Below are 19,277 nucleotides of genomic sequence, written 5' to 3' on the forward strand. Positions count from 1 at the left end.
TGAAATTTATAGTTTTAAACAAGGGAAATAATAATGTAATAATTATCCTGACTGCCACAATACATTTAAATTTTACTTGATTTAGATTATCATGTTTTATTTAAGTGTAAAAAAAAATATACATTATGGCTACATGTTGGTTTAAATATAGTACGACTTGGTTTAGTACGAGTTGGTGAAGGTACGACTTGTCACGTTTGATTTTATGAAGAAAGAAGTGTCGAAATAAACAGATGCCGATTTGTCTTATCGTATCCAGTCCGACATCGGTTCTTAATTTAGCAAAAAAGCATGGCGGAAAGCAGAGAATTGTTTGGCAGTGACGAGAGTGGAAATGGTATAATCTGCTACATATATATATTTGAAATGATTTACTCTGATATTCACACTCAAAAATAAGTAGTATTCTTAATATGAGGGTTCATGTACCTGTCACATGTACTGTAGAAAAAATAATTTAACAAAAAGGACGAAGACACTATAATTTTTAAATCCCTTCCAGAGTAAAATATTTATTCCATCCTGCAAAATTGAATACACTAGAAACATATCCCTCCCAAGTACAGTTTCTGATCGCAGATCGATTGGTAAAGCATATAGTGGCTAAGATTTCTAACAATGGCATGAACCAAAATAACAGGCAAAATACGTGAACATGGAAGTACCTCAACAATAGTGAGGTTACAATTGAGTGGTGCGCTTTCCTGTAGTCTACAAAACGGACTTCACAACAATCAAACAAACTACATGACATCTTTAATCTTTGCCTTGATTCGAAATTAGCACTGGTCGGGTGGTCTGAGACCAATAGAATGTAACCCTTAAAAATCTTGTCGCGCGCTAAATCCCCCATGGAGATTTTCAAAAGTTGGCAGGTCTGCAAAAACGGTTTGTTTTACAAAAAAAATTACCTGTCAAAATCAATTACACAATACTGGGGGTACTAATTATTACAATTGATCAAGTTAATTAATATCTCGGGTGAGGGTTGTGTCCTTCACAACAACACAAAATGTGAAAATTTTTGGAAGGAGTTAAACCGTCAGACAAAAAAATAAGAATAATTGACATGCAAAAGAACATTGGGAAAGGATTTTTGAAATTGACAAAAGGGAATGATTTATTTAAAAAATCTTGAGAAAAAGATCACGAATGGTTGAAATATATAGTGGATTGCAATGTAATAAATTGTGTAACATGTGGAAACTTTGCAGTGACAGACCTAGACTAGAAATGTGATTTTGTTACAGGATCTTCTAATTTTTCATGCCTGACCCTTAAGTTTTTTTGGACAAAATAAAGCAAAATAAAAAAAAAAAGAAATATTGATTTCATCATAGTAGTCCGACAGGCTAGTCAAAATTTTGATTAAAACTAGGAATTTCAAAAATTTTGATTGTCAACAAATCTCAGATAATAAATGGATGGAAATGAATGACAGAGACATTTTAAGTTCTAAGAAATACCCAGCTATAAACTATGACAATGAATGAAAGAACAACAATAAGAAGGTAGTGTGTAAAGTATAAATTAAAAGGAGAAGAACTCTACTGTATACATGTGCATTATTATTAAATGACATGCATGAATGCAACACACAAGATCTACTTTCCCCATTCATTCACAAAATTGCACATGATTTTTTTCGCAGAAACGCACCAGTTTTTTTGGTGAATGAAACACTTGTCTTTGTTTGAAGCTACCACAAAGTTAGTTTAGCCTTTTTGAACGATTGTTGTGAAAATATGCCATGGACAGAAAATGTATGAAAACCCTTATAAACTACATGTACACCCAGTAATAAGAAGGCAATATTGTCCATGGACAGTATTTAATGGTGGTCATTATTTCATAGGGGATATTATTAAATCCTGTATACAATCCTCCAAAGAAGGTGCACACCCAGATAAAGAAAGATAACTCGATTTAATTTTTCCTTACTCAAGATATATACATACATGTACTTCTGACTTAAGAATTTATACGTTTAAGTAGTATTTTAGGAGGGTCTAGGTATGAGGATGGGTAGAGTGTCTGGGTCATCATTGATGATAGAAGTGTTTAACGTCCTTGACAACATCATGTACATGACTGGCTTTACAGCCCTCGCACGGTTGGTAGAGTAATCATTTTCTGTAATGTATACTTTTAATACAAATTTTCACTATTCGGTATATATCTAAACCCCCATTAGTCTATTATTCTTCTTTTAATTATCGTTTTGTTTAATTCATCATTTTTATGCCCCTGCATAGCAGTTTTCAATTTAAAAACTTTTTTCTTTATCACATGAAATTCATTCTGTTATGGCACTCAATAAATTAGTAGCAGTTTTTATAATAGATGCCACTTCGATCAGTGTATTGTAACAATGCATTTTTAAAATGAATGCATTAAGTCAGGAGATATATAACAAATAGTCTGTTAATGTGTGTGGAATGCATATATATAGTTTTCTCTCTTTGGGATATTTTTTTCTGTCAACTGTGCATCTGTAGTTATAATCATAAAATGCTGGCTTTTGTCATATCTGGTCCGGTTCCAATCCATAGTTTACACAAATATGTCAATGGCAGCAGAAGAAAACTTAATGGAAATAAACAATTTTTGACAAGAGATTGGGAATGAATGAAACACTTTAAATGCATTGAATTGATGAAACATTAACTAACGCCAATCATGATAACTTTCTATAGTTTTAAGTATCAAACTTATTTAGCTCAATATCAAAATGATTAATATACGCTAAAAAGTTTGATAAGTAGACGCTTAAACTGCCTGGAGAGAACACTAGATTTTGGCTCTTTATTGCCATTTGGTCAGCTAACTGTCGTCTGTTTGACACATTCCCGATTCCCATTCCCAATATTACCATACTTTTAGATTATATATATATCTCATTGCTCGGTATTCAGTAAGAATTGGAATTCATCATTTGTACATTGTCATAGGAAAATTTATTATTTTTTTCTGATTTCCAATATTTTGAAGAATATGACACTGCAATAAGAAGGGAACCTGCTCCTCTACTGCAATTTAATATTTACTTTGAACTCCATAGAGACATCACTGTACAGTGTATAATTTTATGGTCTTTTTATTACTTTCAGAAAGTGATGGAAGTGGTCATGGATCAGTCCCAGGAACTCCAGGTGGAAGTAGTCCAGCACATTCAGGGAGTCCACCTGGTAGTCCAGCTCAACACAGTGGATCAGAACATAGCCAGACACCAGTAGGCAGTCCTGTAGGAAGTCACAGATCTGGTTCTGGGAGTCACAGATCCAACAGGAGTGGCTCTGGAAGTCCAGGGTCCCGTAGGAGTGGCTCTAGAAGTCCAGGGTCTCATAGGAGTGGCTCTGGAAGTCCAAGATCACATAGGAGTGGCTCTGGGAGTCCACAATCACATAGGAGTGGTTCTGGAAGTCCACATTCCCACAGGAGTGGCACTAAAAGTCCAGGATCCCAGAGGAGTGGCTCTAGAAGTCCAGGATCCCATAGGAGTGGATCTGGGAGTCCACATTCCCACAGGAGTGGCTCTGGAAGCCCACATTCTCACAGGAGTGGCTCTGGAAGTCCAAAATCTGGAAGCCCTATGTCAGTTAAAAGTAGATCAAGAAGCCCTGGTCCAAGGTCAAGATCAGGCAGTCCAAGATCTAAATCTGGTAGTCCTAAATCAAGATCTGCAAGTCCAAGGTCAAAATCAGGGAGTCCAAGGTCAAGATCGGGGAGTCCAAGGTCAAAATCAGGAAGATCCAGATCTGGGAGTGCAAGGTCGAGGTCCGGAAGTCCAAGATCCAGATCTGGCAGTCCAAGGTCTAGATCAAGAAGTCCAAGATCAAAGTCTGGCAGTCCAAGGTCGAAGGCAGGCAGTCCTAGGTCAAGATCTCGATCAGGTTCAAGAAAAAGTGGATCAGGTATTTATTATTGTATGCAGTCTTAAGGAAAACAAAGAAATCATTAATTAGTATCTAAGAAAAGTATGCTCATCTTTAAAGCAAGAAAATTAATAAATATGAATATAAATGAAACGACTGTACTTTAATAATTATGACATTATTATGTTGACAGGAAGTGATTCAGATATTGGTAGACGGAAGAAGAGGAAGATTATGGGTAGTGACGAGGAAGGCCAGGATGGGAGAGTAGATGGTAAGATTTGTTACAACATACAAAGGGAAGTAACTCTTTAAGATCGCCTAAATGTTTGAATGAACCTTTTTCAAAAGGTTTTATAAGCTTCTTTACAGCAGCGAATAAGTAAATTCTGAATTGCATGCATGACTTGACTCAACTTCTCATATTTAATTTACTACAAGGTAAAAAAGTTTATATAGGACTTCTAAGAAAATAACAATAAACATAGATTCCCCATCTAGATCATTAAGATAGGGAACCAAAAAACTATTCCTGTAGATTTTCTGTTGCCTTTTGATTGTAGCAGAGAAACTACCTCTTGTTTTCAGAACCATAGAGAACACATGGTCTTTTAACATTGAGATACAACATTGTCTGTCAATAAAGTATAGTCAGCTATAAAAGGCTCTGACAACCATAGGTAAAGTACGGCTTCAACAATGAGACCTGCTAGTACCTAATTGTCAACTTTAAAAACCCTGACATTCAAAATGGCCCCTAGGCCACCCTTAAGAAATTGTTTGTTTGGCATTCTGACTCACACACTCAGCAGGTTGGTAGGGTGGTTTTTTTTTTTACATTTTAGAACTTTCATATATTGCAACCATGGTGAGACTAGATTACAGCCAAGAGCAGTGCATCATCATTGTTGTGTAAGAACTAATAATTTCTTTGATGGGGGTTAATGTCACATTCTACAACATATGGGTAATTTCATGTCAGACTGTCAGTTTTGGCCAATGAAAAATATAAAACATTTAACGTAGAGTTGTTGTATGGACACAAATTAGAAATAAGAACGTCTGCTTTCAATGATACTTGTATTGGAACTTTAATAGATAACGTCACAACAACGGTGACATCGTGTACATAGAGAGGGGTAGCAGAAACACCTCATGTGCAATCATTAAAACCAATGTTTCCTTATCTACTTGTAGCTACTGTTGACAATCTCTTTGGAGATGCAGATGACATCAGTTCAGACGAAGAAGACAAAGAAAAGCGGCCCGAGTCAGGTGACAGAGATGATAATTCTCCGGTATGTTGTGAAGCAGTCAACTTAAAACGTTAAAATTACACTAAAGGATGTACTTACCCCGAGGTTATCACCAGCCCAGTAGTCAACATTTCGGTGTTGACATGAATATCAATCATGTTGTAATTTTTGGGATACGATTGCTGTCAAGCAATCTGTAGACTTTTACCATTGACCCTATGACACACTCCCTCACGTCATTCGTTTTATTCTAAACATTCGGCAACATCTCAGATTCTTATGATTGTCTTGCTTTAAAAGGTAAAAACAAGCAAAACAATTGAACATAAACAACTTTCCTGTAATGTTTTACTCATAATCTTCATGTATGATATTTTCCTTGACTTATATGCGTGTTTTTAACAATACGGAAAATCAGAATTAAACAGTATTTATATTTAGTGTTTTTATAAATTTAGAAACACGTCAGAGGGAATTCCCAAATTTTGATAACTTGCGAGAGTTCTCTGAAAGCCGATCGATAATTCTATTTCTGTCACAAGAACTGAAGTGGAGTATTTCTATATTTTACCGTTATGAAACTGATATTTGATACTGTACTCTCATAAAGAAATGGAGAACCATTCATCATATCATTTAATAAACGTTCTTGTTCCAAATCGCAAGTCGCGGTTTGTTTATGTATTAATGTCCATGCGTGGTCTCACTAATTAGAGACAAAAAGAATTGTAGAGACAAAAAGCGTCAAGAAGCGACAAGAAGAATAATATTAGCAACAAGAAACTATTTAGCGACAAGAAAACATTTTTTTATTTATATTACTTATTCGAAATAAATATTAAAAAAATATGCAAAAGAAAACAATTTCAACGACAGGAAAGTTAATTTTGATAGGGGGGAAAAATGAAACTTGTAAATCTAATTCAGTTGCTACATTTATTTACATGATATTTATAAGGTATCACAGGAAGTATATTTTGTCTTTTTATTTGTTTTTAAAACCATTTTTGTACAATATATAATTAACTTGCAAAATGCATTATTTGTGCATAATTGTCCAGAAAATTCATACACAAATTGTGAAATACAAATTAAGAACTGAAATCAAACAAGAGGAAAACATAATTAAAATGTGAATATTTTTCATCATTTTATTTAGTGTATTGTCTCATTTAACGATATTTATCATGTTTATGCATATAGATTGAAGATTAAAGGAAATTGATGACAATCTTGAGTTTTCAACAGGTGTTCACTATTCGGTACAATAATTTTATATTCTGGTGCGTGTAATTGATGAAGGTGTTAATGGATGTTATTGTTGCAATAAAACAAAGGACACGCACCTAGTTAATCTCATTTGTTGCTCTTAATTGTGTATTACCTTAGAGTGAAGCCACAGCTAATGTTGGTCCTATCAGGAAAAATTAATTGTACAGTTAGGAAGGAAATAATATTTCATGTTTTTGTTTTATTAAATCCTTCAAAAGGAAGGTGACAAATCTTTGTTTTTATTTTCATTTTATAGCGTTTACATTTCCTTTGTTCTTACACATGTTTAATTTCTACATCTATCAATATGATAATAAGAAGTACACAATCTCTTCATCGAATTTTTTTTATTTCTTCATCTTTCAATATAATCCTAAAAAATATTTTAATGTATGTGATAACAAAATGTTTTCTTGTCGCTAAATAGCTTCTTGTTGCTTTTTGTCACTTATTATTTTTCTTCTTGTCGCTTCTTGACGCTTTTTGTCGCTAATTAGTGAGACCCCACATGCGTGTAGTTTTCCTGATTTCAAGGGGTATCAGATTGAGTGATTCCCCGCTTCATTGATTAATTTGAAACTCATGGGATTCTTTCTATGTCTGTCTGCATATGGAGGGCTATTGTTGTTGCATAATTTTAAATCACATGCATAATTTAAATTAAAATAAAATGTTTCATCGTAAAAATTACCTATAACACCCCTTCAGCAGAAATGGAATCTTCCATGTTATCGTTTCGAGTTGTCTCCCTTTTCGAAGTATTCGTCAAGAAGAATTAACTCGTTAATGCCGGTAAACGTCGTATTATATTAAGAACGATCTCAATGTAAACAGAGGAGTGTGTACGGAAAGGAGTCATGCCCTCTGACCAAAAGGAACTTCAATAATTAAAGAGTAAGAAATGGGGTTCCTCCTAAACTGGTCCGCCGTTCTATATATAGCTTCGCACCGAAGGTCAGTGTAGCGATAAGTGAACACAATATGATAGGGGTCCAGATTAGGGTTCCTCCTAGAATTACTGTGATAAGATACGGAAGCAAGTTAACTCGTACCACGGCATTGGAACCAAAAAAGTTAACTTGTACTACTGGGAAGTCGTAACATTCAGAAAAATATATAAAAAATATGATGTTTTATGGGTTTCTGTTTGTAAACTTAATAGAAATAAAGTTGAATTACTTGAATTTTATACAGGAGTTAAATGAAAACTTAGACAAAAATAAAGAATGTTTTAAAGCATTAATGTTTTAACTAGAACATAGGCGGATCCAGCCCCCCCCCCCCCCCCTTTTTTTTGTGGAAAAAATTTGGTTGATAATAAAGGGAATCATTGAAGCATGACTGGAGCGGGCCCCCTCTTAGGTCAGTCAGCGGGCTCCCCCTTCGGAAAAGTTCTGGATCCGCCACTGTAGAACTTAATCCAGAGGAAAGTTAAAACATTGCTTTAACTGTACCTTATTAAAATTGAACATGTTTAATATGTATATATCCAATTTAAGTTAATTAAAGCTGTAATCCATGATCACAAATTGAATGCTATGTTTACAATTGTTGAAAGCCATGTGCTTTTTTTGCGGGGAAAATGCGGACCCCCTTAACAGGAATCAGTTAAATTTCATTGTTACATTTATTTATAGACAGTAAAAATAATTTTGGCAATCATTTTGACTAACTGCTAAGATTTTATTATTCATGAAAAATATTCTTCGGGTGAAACTGTATATACCTTAATTATCTACATCTGCCACAGTATTTTCTATCCAATATACAAGGAACATAAGCTACAAATTGATCATTGTACTTTCAAATTATATACATTTTACAGACTTAAGAGGTATTGGGTGAAAGTAACGTATATCATGTATATTCATCATTGAACACCATTTGAATGCATTTAAATAAGTTGGTACGAGTTAGCAATGGTTCGATTTTTTTTTTTAATGGTACGAGTTTACAATGGTACAGGATAACTATAATTCGATAAAACACAATAAGTACATGGCTCATACACTTGTAACGAGGATTGGCTATTCTTTAAGTTGAGTGACTATTCAGATTGTTACATTTTGCATGTGCAGTTGAATTAGTTTAGAGAATAATACTATCCAGCTGTACCAGGGTTACCGGCCAAAAATGCTTGAGACTCGCGCATGTTCATGCTTTTTTTGCAACAGTATTCTTAGATCTATATCTTTCCTCTTTGATCTTTTGAATTTTGGCCAAATCTCATGCATTTGTTTAATGAAAATTTGGCAGAACTGCTATACATGTGTCAATGAAAACTATGGCAATCGTATCCCTCAACGCATTCTGCTCTTTGATTATAAATTTTCTGTTTACAAAACTTTGAATTTTTTGAAAAACTAAGGATTTTCTTATTCCAGGCATACCTAGATTACCTTAGCCATATTTGGCACAACTTTTTTAGAATTTTGGATCCTCAATGCTCTTCAACTTTGTACTTGTTTGGCTTTATAAATATTTCGATTTGAGCGTCACTGGTGAGTCTTATGTAGACGAAACGCGCGTCTGGCGTACTATTATCCTGGTACTTTTGATAACTATTAGGTGAAGTTAGAAAAAAATCACAATAATGAAAATGTCGCAATAGTTTCTGAACTTATAGTCGTTTACTTAGTCAATAATGTATAAAACTTTAACTTTAACTCATTTAACTTTTTTAAACATTAACTTAAGAATCCTGATGTCCTTATTTTTGTTTATTGCAGAGAAGGAGAGGTTCTGATGAGGAAGAAGAGGTCGAAGAGCCACAAGAAACACTTATAGAAGTAGAGATCCCTCGTATCATTACAAATCTTGGCAAAACAATACATTATGTTAAACTACCAAATTTCCTCAGTGTAGAAACCAGGTAATGTGCCCTTTGTATCATTACAAAATAAAACAGAGCTATGCATTGTGTAAAATTTGTTCTTACACATACATGTATCATGCCCCTTGTATCATTATAAACTGAGGCATAACTATATGTTTAATACCAACAAAGCATAGTATGTCACATCAGGTTTTGTACTAGAAAGGGTTCAACATGGTCAATATAATAAATATAATCTGAACAGTCCATATGTAATGTCTTGACCTAGTCAAAATATAAAAAAAGAAGATGTGGTATGATTGCCAATGAGAAAACTGTCCACAATCCCAAAATGACACAGAAATTAACAACTATAGGTGACTGTACAACCTTCATCCTATAGTCAGCTATAAAAAACCCTGAAATGACAATGTAAAACAATTCAAACGAGAAAACTAAAGTCCATAATTGATAAATATATTTTATAGGCCTTATGATGCTACAACATATGAAGATGAGATTGATGAAGATGAAGTTTTGGATGAAGAAGGTCGAGCAAGGTTAAAGTTGAAGGTAAATAAGGTCACTTTGTTATGTCTGAAAACCAATGTCAAGGGCATACAATACAGTTACTGTGAAGATAATGACATTGCAAACATAAAATGTTATTTTTGCAAAGTCAAACTGACATATCAGGAAAAGATGCTTTTCTTCAACAGTATTTTTATGTTTGAAACTGATTTTACTTAAAAATGAGTACATATATGAGGCCCCTCATGGGGGGGTCCTAGTAATCACATAATCACCATTTTTTTGCCAATATAATCACATAATCATTAAATATTTGCTTATCTTTAGTAATCAAATAATCATAAACTAAAAATACAGTCCTAGGTAATCAAATAATCATGAAATATTTGGCTTAATAATCAAATAATCATTAAAAAAATGGCCAAGTAATCACATAATCAAAAACCCCATGAGGGCCCTCATATATAGGACCCTCTTTTTTTTATGAAATGGCATTAGGTTTGATTACGTAGGTACTCATTTTGATGAAAAAGTCTACGATAAATATTTTTAAAATTTGAAAATTATATATACATAAAACTAATTGAATTGAGTGAATAAAGTCACATAATTGTTTGAAAAAAGGTAAAATAAAATCTTTTTTTCAATGACTATCAACAAAAATTAAGTTATAATCCTTTACTTTAATTTATGCATGACTTTACAGGTAGAGAATGCTATTCGATGGCGAAAAGTGAAAGATGTAGACGGCACTGATGTATTGGATGAGTTAGGTGCACCACAGAAAGAAAGTAATGCTAGGATTGTACGATGGTCAGACGGCAGGTAAGGGCTAGGATTGTACGATGGTCAGACGGCAGGTAAGGGCTAGGATTGTACGATGGTCAGACGACAGGTAAGGGCTAGGATTGTAGGATGGTCAGATGGCAGGTAAGGGCTAGGATTGTATGATGGTCAGACGGCAGGTAAGGGCTAGGATTGTACGATGGTCAGACGGCAGGTAAGGGCTAGGATTGTACGATGGTCAGACGGCAGGTAAGGGCTAGGATTGTACGATGGTCAGACGGCAGGTAAGGGCTAGGATTGTACGATGGTCAGACGGCAGGTAAGGGCTAGGATTGTACGATGGTCAGACGGCAGGTAAGGGCTAGGATTGTAGGATGGTCAGACGGCAGGTAAGGGCTAGGATTGTAGGATGGTCAGACGGCAGGTAAGGGCTAGGATTGTACGATGGTCAGACGGCAGGTAAGGGCTAGGATTGTAGGATGGTCAGACGGCAGGTAAGGGCTAGGATTGTACGATGGTCAGACGGCAGGTAAGGGCTAGGATTGTAGGATGGTCAGACGGCAGGTAAGGGCTAGGATTGTAGGATGGTCAGACGGCAGGTAAGGGCTAGGATTGTACGATGGTCAGACGGCAGGTAAGGGCTAGGATTGTACGATGGTCAGACGGCAGGTAAGGGCTAGGATTGTACGATGGTCAGACGGCAGGTAAGGGCTAGGATTGTACGATGGTCAGACGGCAGGTAAGGGCTAGGATTGTACGATGGTCAGACGGCAGGTAAGGGCTAGGATTGTACGATGGTCAGACGGCAGGTAAGGGCTAGGATTGTACGATGGTCAGACGGCAGGTAAGGGCTAGGATTGTACGATGGTCAGACGGCAGGTAAGGGCTAGGATTGTACGATGGTCAGACGGCAGGTAAGGGCTAGGATTGTACGATGGTCAGACGGCAGGTAAGGGCTAGGATTGTACGATGGTCAGACGGCAGGTAAGGGCTAGGATTGTACGATGGTCAGAAGGCAGGTAAGGGCTAGGATTGTACGATGGTCAGACGGCAGGTAAGGGCTAGGATTGTACGATGGTCAGACGGCAGGTAAGGGCTAGGATTGTACGATGGTCAGACGGCAGGTAAGGGCTAGGATTGTACGATGGTCAGAAGGCAGGTAAGGGCTAGGATTGTACGATGGTCAGACGGCAGGTAAGGGCTAGGATTGTACGATGGTCAGACGGCAGGTAAGGGCTAGGATTGTACGATGGTCAGACGGCAGGTAAGGGCTAGGATTGTACGATGATCAGAAGGCAGGTAAGGGCTAGGATTGTACGATGGTCAGACGGCAGGTAAGGTAGTAATGGTTAACCATTTCATTTTAAACTTCAAGTAGTATTTTTTCTGAGGATCCTTTATGGTCATGTTGCAAATATACTTTTTTAGATTTAAATTTTTATAAAGTTTCAACAGGATAGTTATATATCTTCAAGTTTCTTAATTATACTATCAAAAAAGTCAAGTGTAATTAAAATTCAGAAAAAAAAATCATTAATCAAGGGCAGATAATTATACTGAATTTGGAAGGACAAAAATAGTGTTTTTAAGAAAATAGGCTTGTGATGTCTAAATTTATTGATATTTCAAAAACCTTTTAAGTTTAAGTTCTTAGACCACATTCATTCTGTTTCAGAAACCTAAGTTGTGTCAACTTTTTAATCACAATCCAAATGCAAAGCTGTATCAAGCTTAAATAATGTGTCCATACTTGCCCCAACTGTTCAGGGTTTGACCTCTGCGGTCGTATAAAGCTGCGCTCTGCAGAGCATCTGGTTTTATATTTCAGTATGTCATTACATTTGGGAACAGAGATATTTGACTTCCATACTATGCCTTGCTCTGTTATGAGTTATTAATTTTGATGGTGACTTTTTCTATATTTCAGCATGTCACTACATTTGGGCACGGAGATATTTGACTTCCATACTTTGCCTTGCTCTGTTATGAGTTATTAATTTTGATGGTATTTTTTTCTATATTTCAGTATGTCAGTACATTTGGGCACGGAGATATTTGACCTCTATACTATGCCTTGCTCTGTTATGAGTTATTAATTTTGATGGTGACTTTTTCTATATTTCAGTATGTCATTACATTTGGGCACGGAGATATTTGACCTCTATACTATGCCTTGCTCTGTTATGAGTTATTAATTTTGATGGTGACTTTTTCTATATTTCAGCATGTCATTACATTTGGGCACGGAGATATTTGACGTCCATACTATGCCTATTCAGGGAGATTTTAATCACTTGTTTGTACGTCAAGGTACTGGTTTACAAGGTCAAAGTGTATTCAGGACAAAAGTGGCCTTCAGGTAAGAACGTTTTGTTGTTTTAGTGCTGTCTCATTCATGTATAACTTACATGATATATTAACATTTATAAAACATACTTATTTTTATATGGCCGCAAAGATGTTTTGGGGTTCTTATAATGCTTAACTAAACTAAAGACGCATTTGGTTTCCAGACAATAACTTAAGTTTACTGTGATTTCATTATTATTCGTTGGATACCAATTTTCGTTGATTTTGTGGGTATAGCAGAACCATGAAATTAAATGTTCAACAAATACAAACTTTTATATAAGCTTGTATACAGACTTTGGCAAAACCACGAAATTATATATCCACGAACATGCAAGATTTTCTTAATCCACGAAAATAAATGAATCCACAGTAAGTAAATGGATCTCTATGACATTTTACATTGACCACAACCATACAGTATAGTCAGCTATATAGGCTGCGAGATAAGGAAATGTGAAATAGTTTTAAAAGAAAATTATCGACCTTATTTAATAATACTTTGGATTCATTAATATTTGTCAGACACCAATTTTTGTGGTTACAGGGGAACCACAGTTACAGGGGAACCCCAGTTACAGGGGAACTCCGGTTACAGGGGAACCCCAGTTACAGGGGAACCCCCGTTACAGGGGAACCCCCGTTACAGGGGAACCCCCGTTACAGGGGAACCCCGGTTACAGGGGATCCCCAGTTACAGGGGAACCCCAGTTACAGGGGAACCCCTGTTACAGGGGAACCACAAATTGAAATGTTCAACAGATTACAAATTATCTAATGGAATGTTTACATGCAGAATTTGTAATAACAACAAAATTAAATATCCACGAAAATGCAAGTTTTCCTCAATCTACGAAAAATTTGAACCAATGAAAAATAAACAAATCCACTTTCAACAAAATCAATTATAAAAGATTGATACAACTGACCTACAGGCTCCTTGCTTTGGGCAGGCACAGTATGAGAGTGGTTGAGATTATGATCTACAGGCTCCTTGCTTTGGGCAGGCACAGTATGAGAGTGGTTGAGATTATGATCTACAGCTGGCTCCTTGCTTTGGGCAGGCACAGTATGAGAGTGGTTGAGATTATGATCTACAGCTGGCTCCTTGCTTTGGGCAGGCACAGTATGAGAGTGGTTGAGATTATGATCTACAGCTGGCTCCTAGCTTTGGGCAGGCACAGTATGAGAGTGGTTGAGATTATGATCTACAGCTGGCTCCTTGCTTTGGGCAGGCACAGTATGAGAGTGGTTGAGATTATGATCTACAGCTGGCTCCTTGCTTTGGGCAGGCACAGTATGAGAGTGGTTGAGATTATGATCTACAGCTGGCTCCTTGCTTTGGGCAGGCACAGTATGAGAGTGGTTGAGATTATGATCTACAGCTGGCTCCTTGCTTTGGGCAGGCACACTATGAGAGTGGTTGAGATTATGATCTACAGCTGGCTCCTTGCTTTGGGCAGGCACAGTATGAGAGTGGTTGAGATTATGATCTACAGCTGGCTCCTTGCTTTGGGCAGGCACAGTATGAGAGTGGTTGAGATTATGATCTACAGCTGGCTCCTTGCTTTGGGCAGGCACAGTATGAGAGTGGTTGAGATTATGATCTACAGCTGGCTCCTTGCTTTGGGCAGGCACAGTATGAGAGTGGTTGAGATTATGATCTACAGCTGGCTCCTTGCTTTGGGCAGGCACAGTATGAGAGTGGTTGAGATTAGGCATACTTCATCATGTTTTTGACTCCCTATCATATATGGATATTTTAACATTAATTTTTTATTATTTTTTTTCCCTCAGACCACATTCTACAGAATCGTTCACTCACAGAAAAATGACCTTGTCATTAGCAGACAGATCAACGAAAGCACAAAAGGTCAAAGTATTACCCATCCACGGCAAAGATCCTGATGCTAACAGATCAGAAATGATAAAGGTATATGTATACAATGGTAGTGGCTATTATAACTTCACTAACTCACTAATAGATCTGAAATGATAAATGTATATATGTAATGTATAAAGGTAGTGGCTTTTATCCCATCAAATGTTAATATAATTCTAACAGAACATAAATGATAAAGGTAGTGCCTACTGTGGATTCATTATTATTCGTTGTATACCAATTTTCGTGGGTTTTCGTGGGTAAAGGTGAACCACGAATTCAAATGTTCAACGAATAATATATTTTCTATAGTCTTTATATACAGTGATTGTCAAAACCACGAAATCAAATATCCACGAAAATGCAACTTTTCAGCAATCCACGAAAATTGATACCCACGAAAATAAATGAGTCCACAGTATTATCCCATCACTAACAGATCTTGTTTACCCCAATTTCACAGTCCACTGAAATAAGAAAATGATAGTGCAAATTGGGCATCCATGTACTATGGACACATTCTTGTATAGTTTTTCAGTCTGTATAGAATGTTTGTCTTGTCAAATCTAAAGTTTGTCATATTTTATCCAGTTTCACGGTCCACTGAACATTAGAAGTTTGGCATTTCTGAACTATTGACACATTCTTGTTGAGTTTTTCAGTCAGTATAGACTTTTTGTCAAATCTAAAGTTTGTCATATTTTACAGAAAGAGGAAGAAAAGTTGAGAGCAGCCATTAGAATGGAAGGAACAAGGAAAAGACAAAAAGAAAGACATGTTGCTAAGGGTCTTTCTGGTGGTTACCTAGAAAGTGGGGATGAAGAGGAAGAAGGAGATATCTCCATAGCAGCCATTAAAAAACATTATAAAAATGCTCGAGGTAGGTCAAAGGTTAAATCTCCATAGCAGCCATTAAAAAACATTACAAAAAGTCTAGAGGTAGGTCAAAGGTCATGTCTTCATAGCAGCCATTAAAAAACATAACAAAATGCTAGTAGTAAGTCAAAGGGAATATCTCCATAGCAACTATTAAAAACATTACAAAAATGCTAAAGGTAGATCTAAGGTCAAATTTTGATAGCTGCCAATAAAAAACATTACAAAAAGGCTAGAGGTAGGTCAAAGGTCATGTCTTCATAGCTGCCATTAAAAAACATTACAAAAAGGCTAGAGGTAGGTCAAAGGTCATATCTTCACAGCAGTCATTAAAAAACATTACAAAAAGGCTAGAGGTAGGTCAAAGGTCAAATCTTGATAGCCACCAATAAAAAATATTACAAAATGCTAGTGGAAGGTTGAAAGTCAAATCTTGATAGCAGCCAAAAAAAAACATTACCAAAATGCTAATGGTAGGTCAAAAGTCAAGTCTTCTTTTAGAGAAATAAAATAACAAACTTTTACACAAAATGCTAAAGGTAGGTCAAAGATCATGTCTTGAGAAAATGCTCATATTTTGATAGTTATTATGATTGTATGCCTTCACATCTAAACAAAAAATAAGTTCAGAATTGTTTTTAATGAAAATATAATTGTTTTATGAAAAATGTATTTGTTATTATTTTTCAGTCATACAATTTACTAGTTGTAAATATAAGATGTCATATAATTTGATTTTTTCAGATCGGCCAAATGTTCCAGACATTTACTCTAGTGATAGTGATTCTTATGATTCTGACAAAGAACGATCTGGAGCACAGCGGTTGATGAAGGCTAAGAAAGGTCCAGTAGAGGATGTAAGTTAGAAGGAAGCTTTTGAAATACCGTGAAATCTGGCAAATTAGAAACCAAGCTTTTGAATTACAGTAAAATCTAGCAAATAAGAAACCCTAATGTCAGCAAAATATATCCAATTACCCAATATATTCAATTAGATGATAAATGTATATTCATTGAATATTTTAAAATAATGAGTTGACCAAATTCTGATGTTACTAGCCTTGACCATTGCTATAAAACAGACAAAAACAAATTAATCCACAGTATATAGAGAATTTCTTAGAAACAAAAAATGTATTACCTGAATGCATGAACTATTTTACAATTTTGTAATATATTTATGTAATGTTGAACTCAAACCTTTAACATACACTTATGATAAAATTCTTTCCCTTTGATATAATTGTAAAAAACCTGCTGCATTTGTTTGCACTTGCCCGAACTAGGAACTTGTTGTTCAGTGGTTGTCGTTTGTTGATGTGATTTTTATTTTGAATTGAAAAGAGAGTTGTCTTATTCTTACTCATACCACATCGCCTTATATCTATAATTGGTGTTACATATATTGCTAAGAAGTGCCAACTTAAAAAGCTCCAAGCTTCCTGGAAGCATGCTCCAAGCTTCCTCGTAAGAAAAATTCTATGTCAAACTTTTTATTATTTTGTAGGATTCGGATTCAGATACAGGACATAAAAAGAAGAAAGCCAGAATTGTAGAATCTGATGAAGAAAGTGAAGCCGGAAGTGGAGGCGGTGGCAAGCAGAGTGGTAGTGAGTCAGAGAAAAATAAATCTGGGTCAGAATCGGACTAGACATGAATTGTATAGTGGAGTTTGTATGATTGAGATATAGAAATGTGGTTTTTGAGTGATGTATGAAAGTTTGAATGTTGTATGATGTTCATATCCATTTATCATTATGTATATTTATCATGGACATAAATTTTTTCATGGATTCAAATGTTACTTTTTATAACACCAATTCTGATTGGTCAATGTAATAATTTATTTTGATTGATGTCAACTGCACACTCTTTGGGATTTTGATGTAATTTCCAGTTGGAAAATAGCATTCTGGAGTCGGTTTCATAAAAATACTTATGACTAAGATTGATTGTATTAGTCATGAACAATTCAGTACACTTACGATCAATATCAGTTATAAGTTTTTTTGTTAAAGCACCAAGAAAAAGGAAAGCAAAATTTGTAAGAATATTTTTAAATGTTCAATCATCAATCTAGTAGTGTATAATTCCTATTTCAATGTTGGTAAGTTATTAAGGTTAAAATTCTTGCATACATGTATAATGTATAATATGTATATTGCCATGCATTGAGTGCAACCGATTTGTTGACTTAAAATATAGATTTGATACCAGCAGTTATAGGAGATAACTTATTAAATCATTTATGTGCTTGTTATAGGCAGTTTCATCAATGCTTTATAAGCATTTAGGTAAAGCAGACTTAAATCAGTGATGTGCTTGTTATAGACAATTTCATCAATGCTATTTAAGCATTAAGGCTCCTTGTTGAAGGCCGTACTTTAACCTATAATGGTTTAATTTTTAAATTGTTATTTGGATGGAGAGTTGTCTCATTGGCACTCACACCACATCTTCCTATATCTATTAAAATAATCTCTTTGAATCAGTGATGTGCTTGTTATAGACAATTTCATCAATGCTATTTAAGCATTAAGGTGAAACAGACTTAAAACATTCTCTTTCAACCATTGTTGTGCTTGTTAGATAGTTATGAATGCCATGTGGAACTTACAATAAACTGTTAGGAGAGAGAAGTATGAGAACGAGGGATGTGATTTGACAGGGATGAAACTATGTGCAATTTGTAAATATAAACATAAAAATAAAAAACAAGTAAATGAATTATGTTGGATATTATTTCTTAAAAGATAACGCAGAAGGGGCAATAAATCGCTGTTTTCATGAAAACTATAGGACAAATAAAAGTATATATGTGACAGATCCCAGTTTAAACCCCATCCTTAGAACTTTTTTTTCATTCTGATAAATACCATTTTTAAATGATCAAATTTGGAGGGATGTGAATTTAAATAATTTAATTCACAGACTTCTGTCATCTGAAGTACAAAAATGTATCTGTTATGGCTAAAATGCAACAAATTCATATTACAGATTGCAATAAAATTAACTTAAAATGTGATAAATATGATTATTACATTAGTTGCAATAAATTACATCGAAAAAGTGACTGAACAACACTGAAAATTAACTCAAGTTTCAAGCGCATTCATGAATATACCGAAATCTGACTTGATTAAGGGACGACATCAAAAGTTCAATGAAGGATGAAAACTTAATTCACATAGTTTTTTCACTGACCCCTACCCTACACCCCTCTTCTTAACATAATTTGGGAAAAAATTGATTGACCAATAGGGATATATGTAAAATCGATTTTAGATTTACAAAACTTGCAGCAATGTTGATCCCCCACCCCCAAACTATTTGATTTAAGTTTTTTATTCTGCATCAATCTTTTGATGTGGTCCCTAACAAAAGAAATATTTTGTGGATTTTCACCATCAAAAATAAAAATAAAAAAAGAATAAAAGAATTCCTTCCTGCCAACTCTAAGGATGATACTGGAATCCCACAGATATTTTTATTTGGCTTTACCATTACTATTATGAATACATTTTACACAACAACTTACTTAGGGCAGTTATGCAGCCTTATGGTGAAAACTAATGTAATAAAAAGTACAGAATCGCAATTATTTTTTATTTTGTAAAAACCTAATGTAGCTAATG

At 35.1% G+C, this 19,277-nt stretch overlaps 1 protein-coding gene across 1 annotated transcript; it reads left to right on the forward strand.

Moving 5' to 3' along the window:
• Window positions 1–251: 251 nt before the first annotated feature.
• LOC134718452 (RNA polymerase-associated protein LEO1-like) lies at window positions 252–17,946 on the forward strand. Its single transcript, XM_063580971.1, has 12 exons — window positions 252–337; window positions 3,111–3,914; window positions 4,069–4,149; window positions 5,073–5,173; window positions 9,133–9,275; window positions 9,707–9,791; window positions 10,456–10,574; window positions 12,760–12,894; window positions 14,682–14,817; window positions 15,475–15,646; window positions 16,387–16,499; window positions 17,150–17,946. The coding sequence occupies exons 1-12, from the start codon at window positions 292–294 to the stop codon at window positions 17,291–17,293; spliced, it is 2,079 nt and encodes a 692-aa protein (XP_063437041.1). The 5' UTR covers window positions 252–291; the 3' UTR covers window positions 17,294–17,946.
• The last annotated feature ends 1,331 nt before the right edge of the window (window positions 17,947–19,277 follow it).

The sequence above is a fragment of the Mytilus trossulus genome, chromosome 5 (genome assembly GCF_036588685.1).
Source record: "Mytilus trossulus isolate FHL-02 chromosome 5, PNRI_Mtr1.1.1.hap1, whole genome shotgun sequence".
Taxonomy (NCBI): domain Eukaryota; kingdom Metazoa; phylum Mollusca; class Bivalvia; order Mytilida; family Mytilidae; genus Mytilus; species Mytilus trossulus.

Bases quoted from the DNA above. Each gene is read 5' to 3' on its own strand.
- LOC134718452 (XM_063580971.1), top strand. From the start codon at position 292: ATGGCGGAAAGCAGAGAATTGTTTGGCAGTGACGAGAGTGGAAATG. The intron at 9,792-10,455 runs GTAAATAAGGTC...ATGACTTTACAG, and splicing joins GAGCAAGGTTAAAGTTGAAG to GTAGAGAATGCTATTCGATG. The intron at 14,818-15,474 runs GTATATGTATAC...CATATTTTACAG, and splicing joins ACAGATCAGAAATGATAAAG to AAAGAGGAAGAAAAGTTGAG.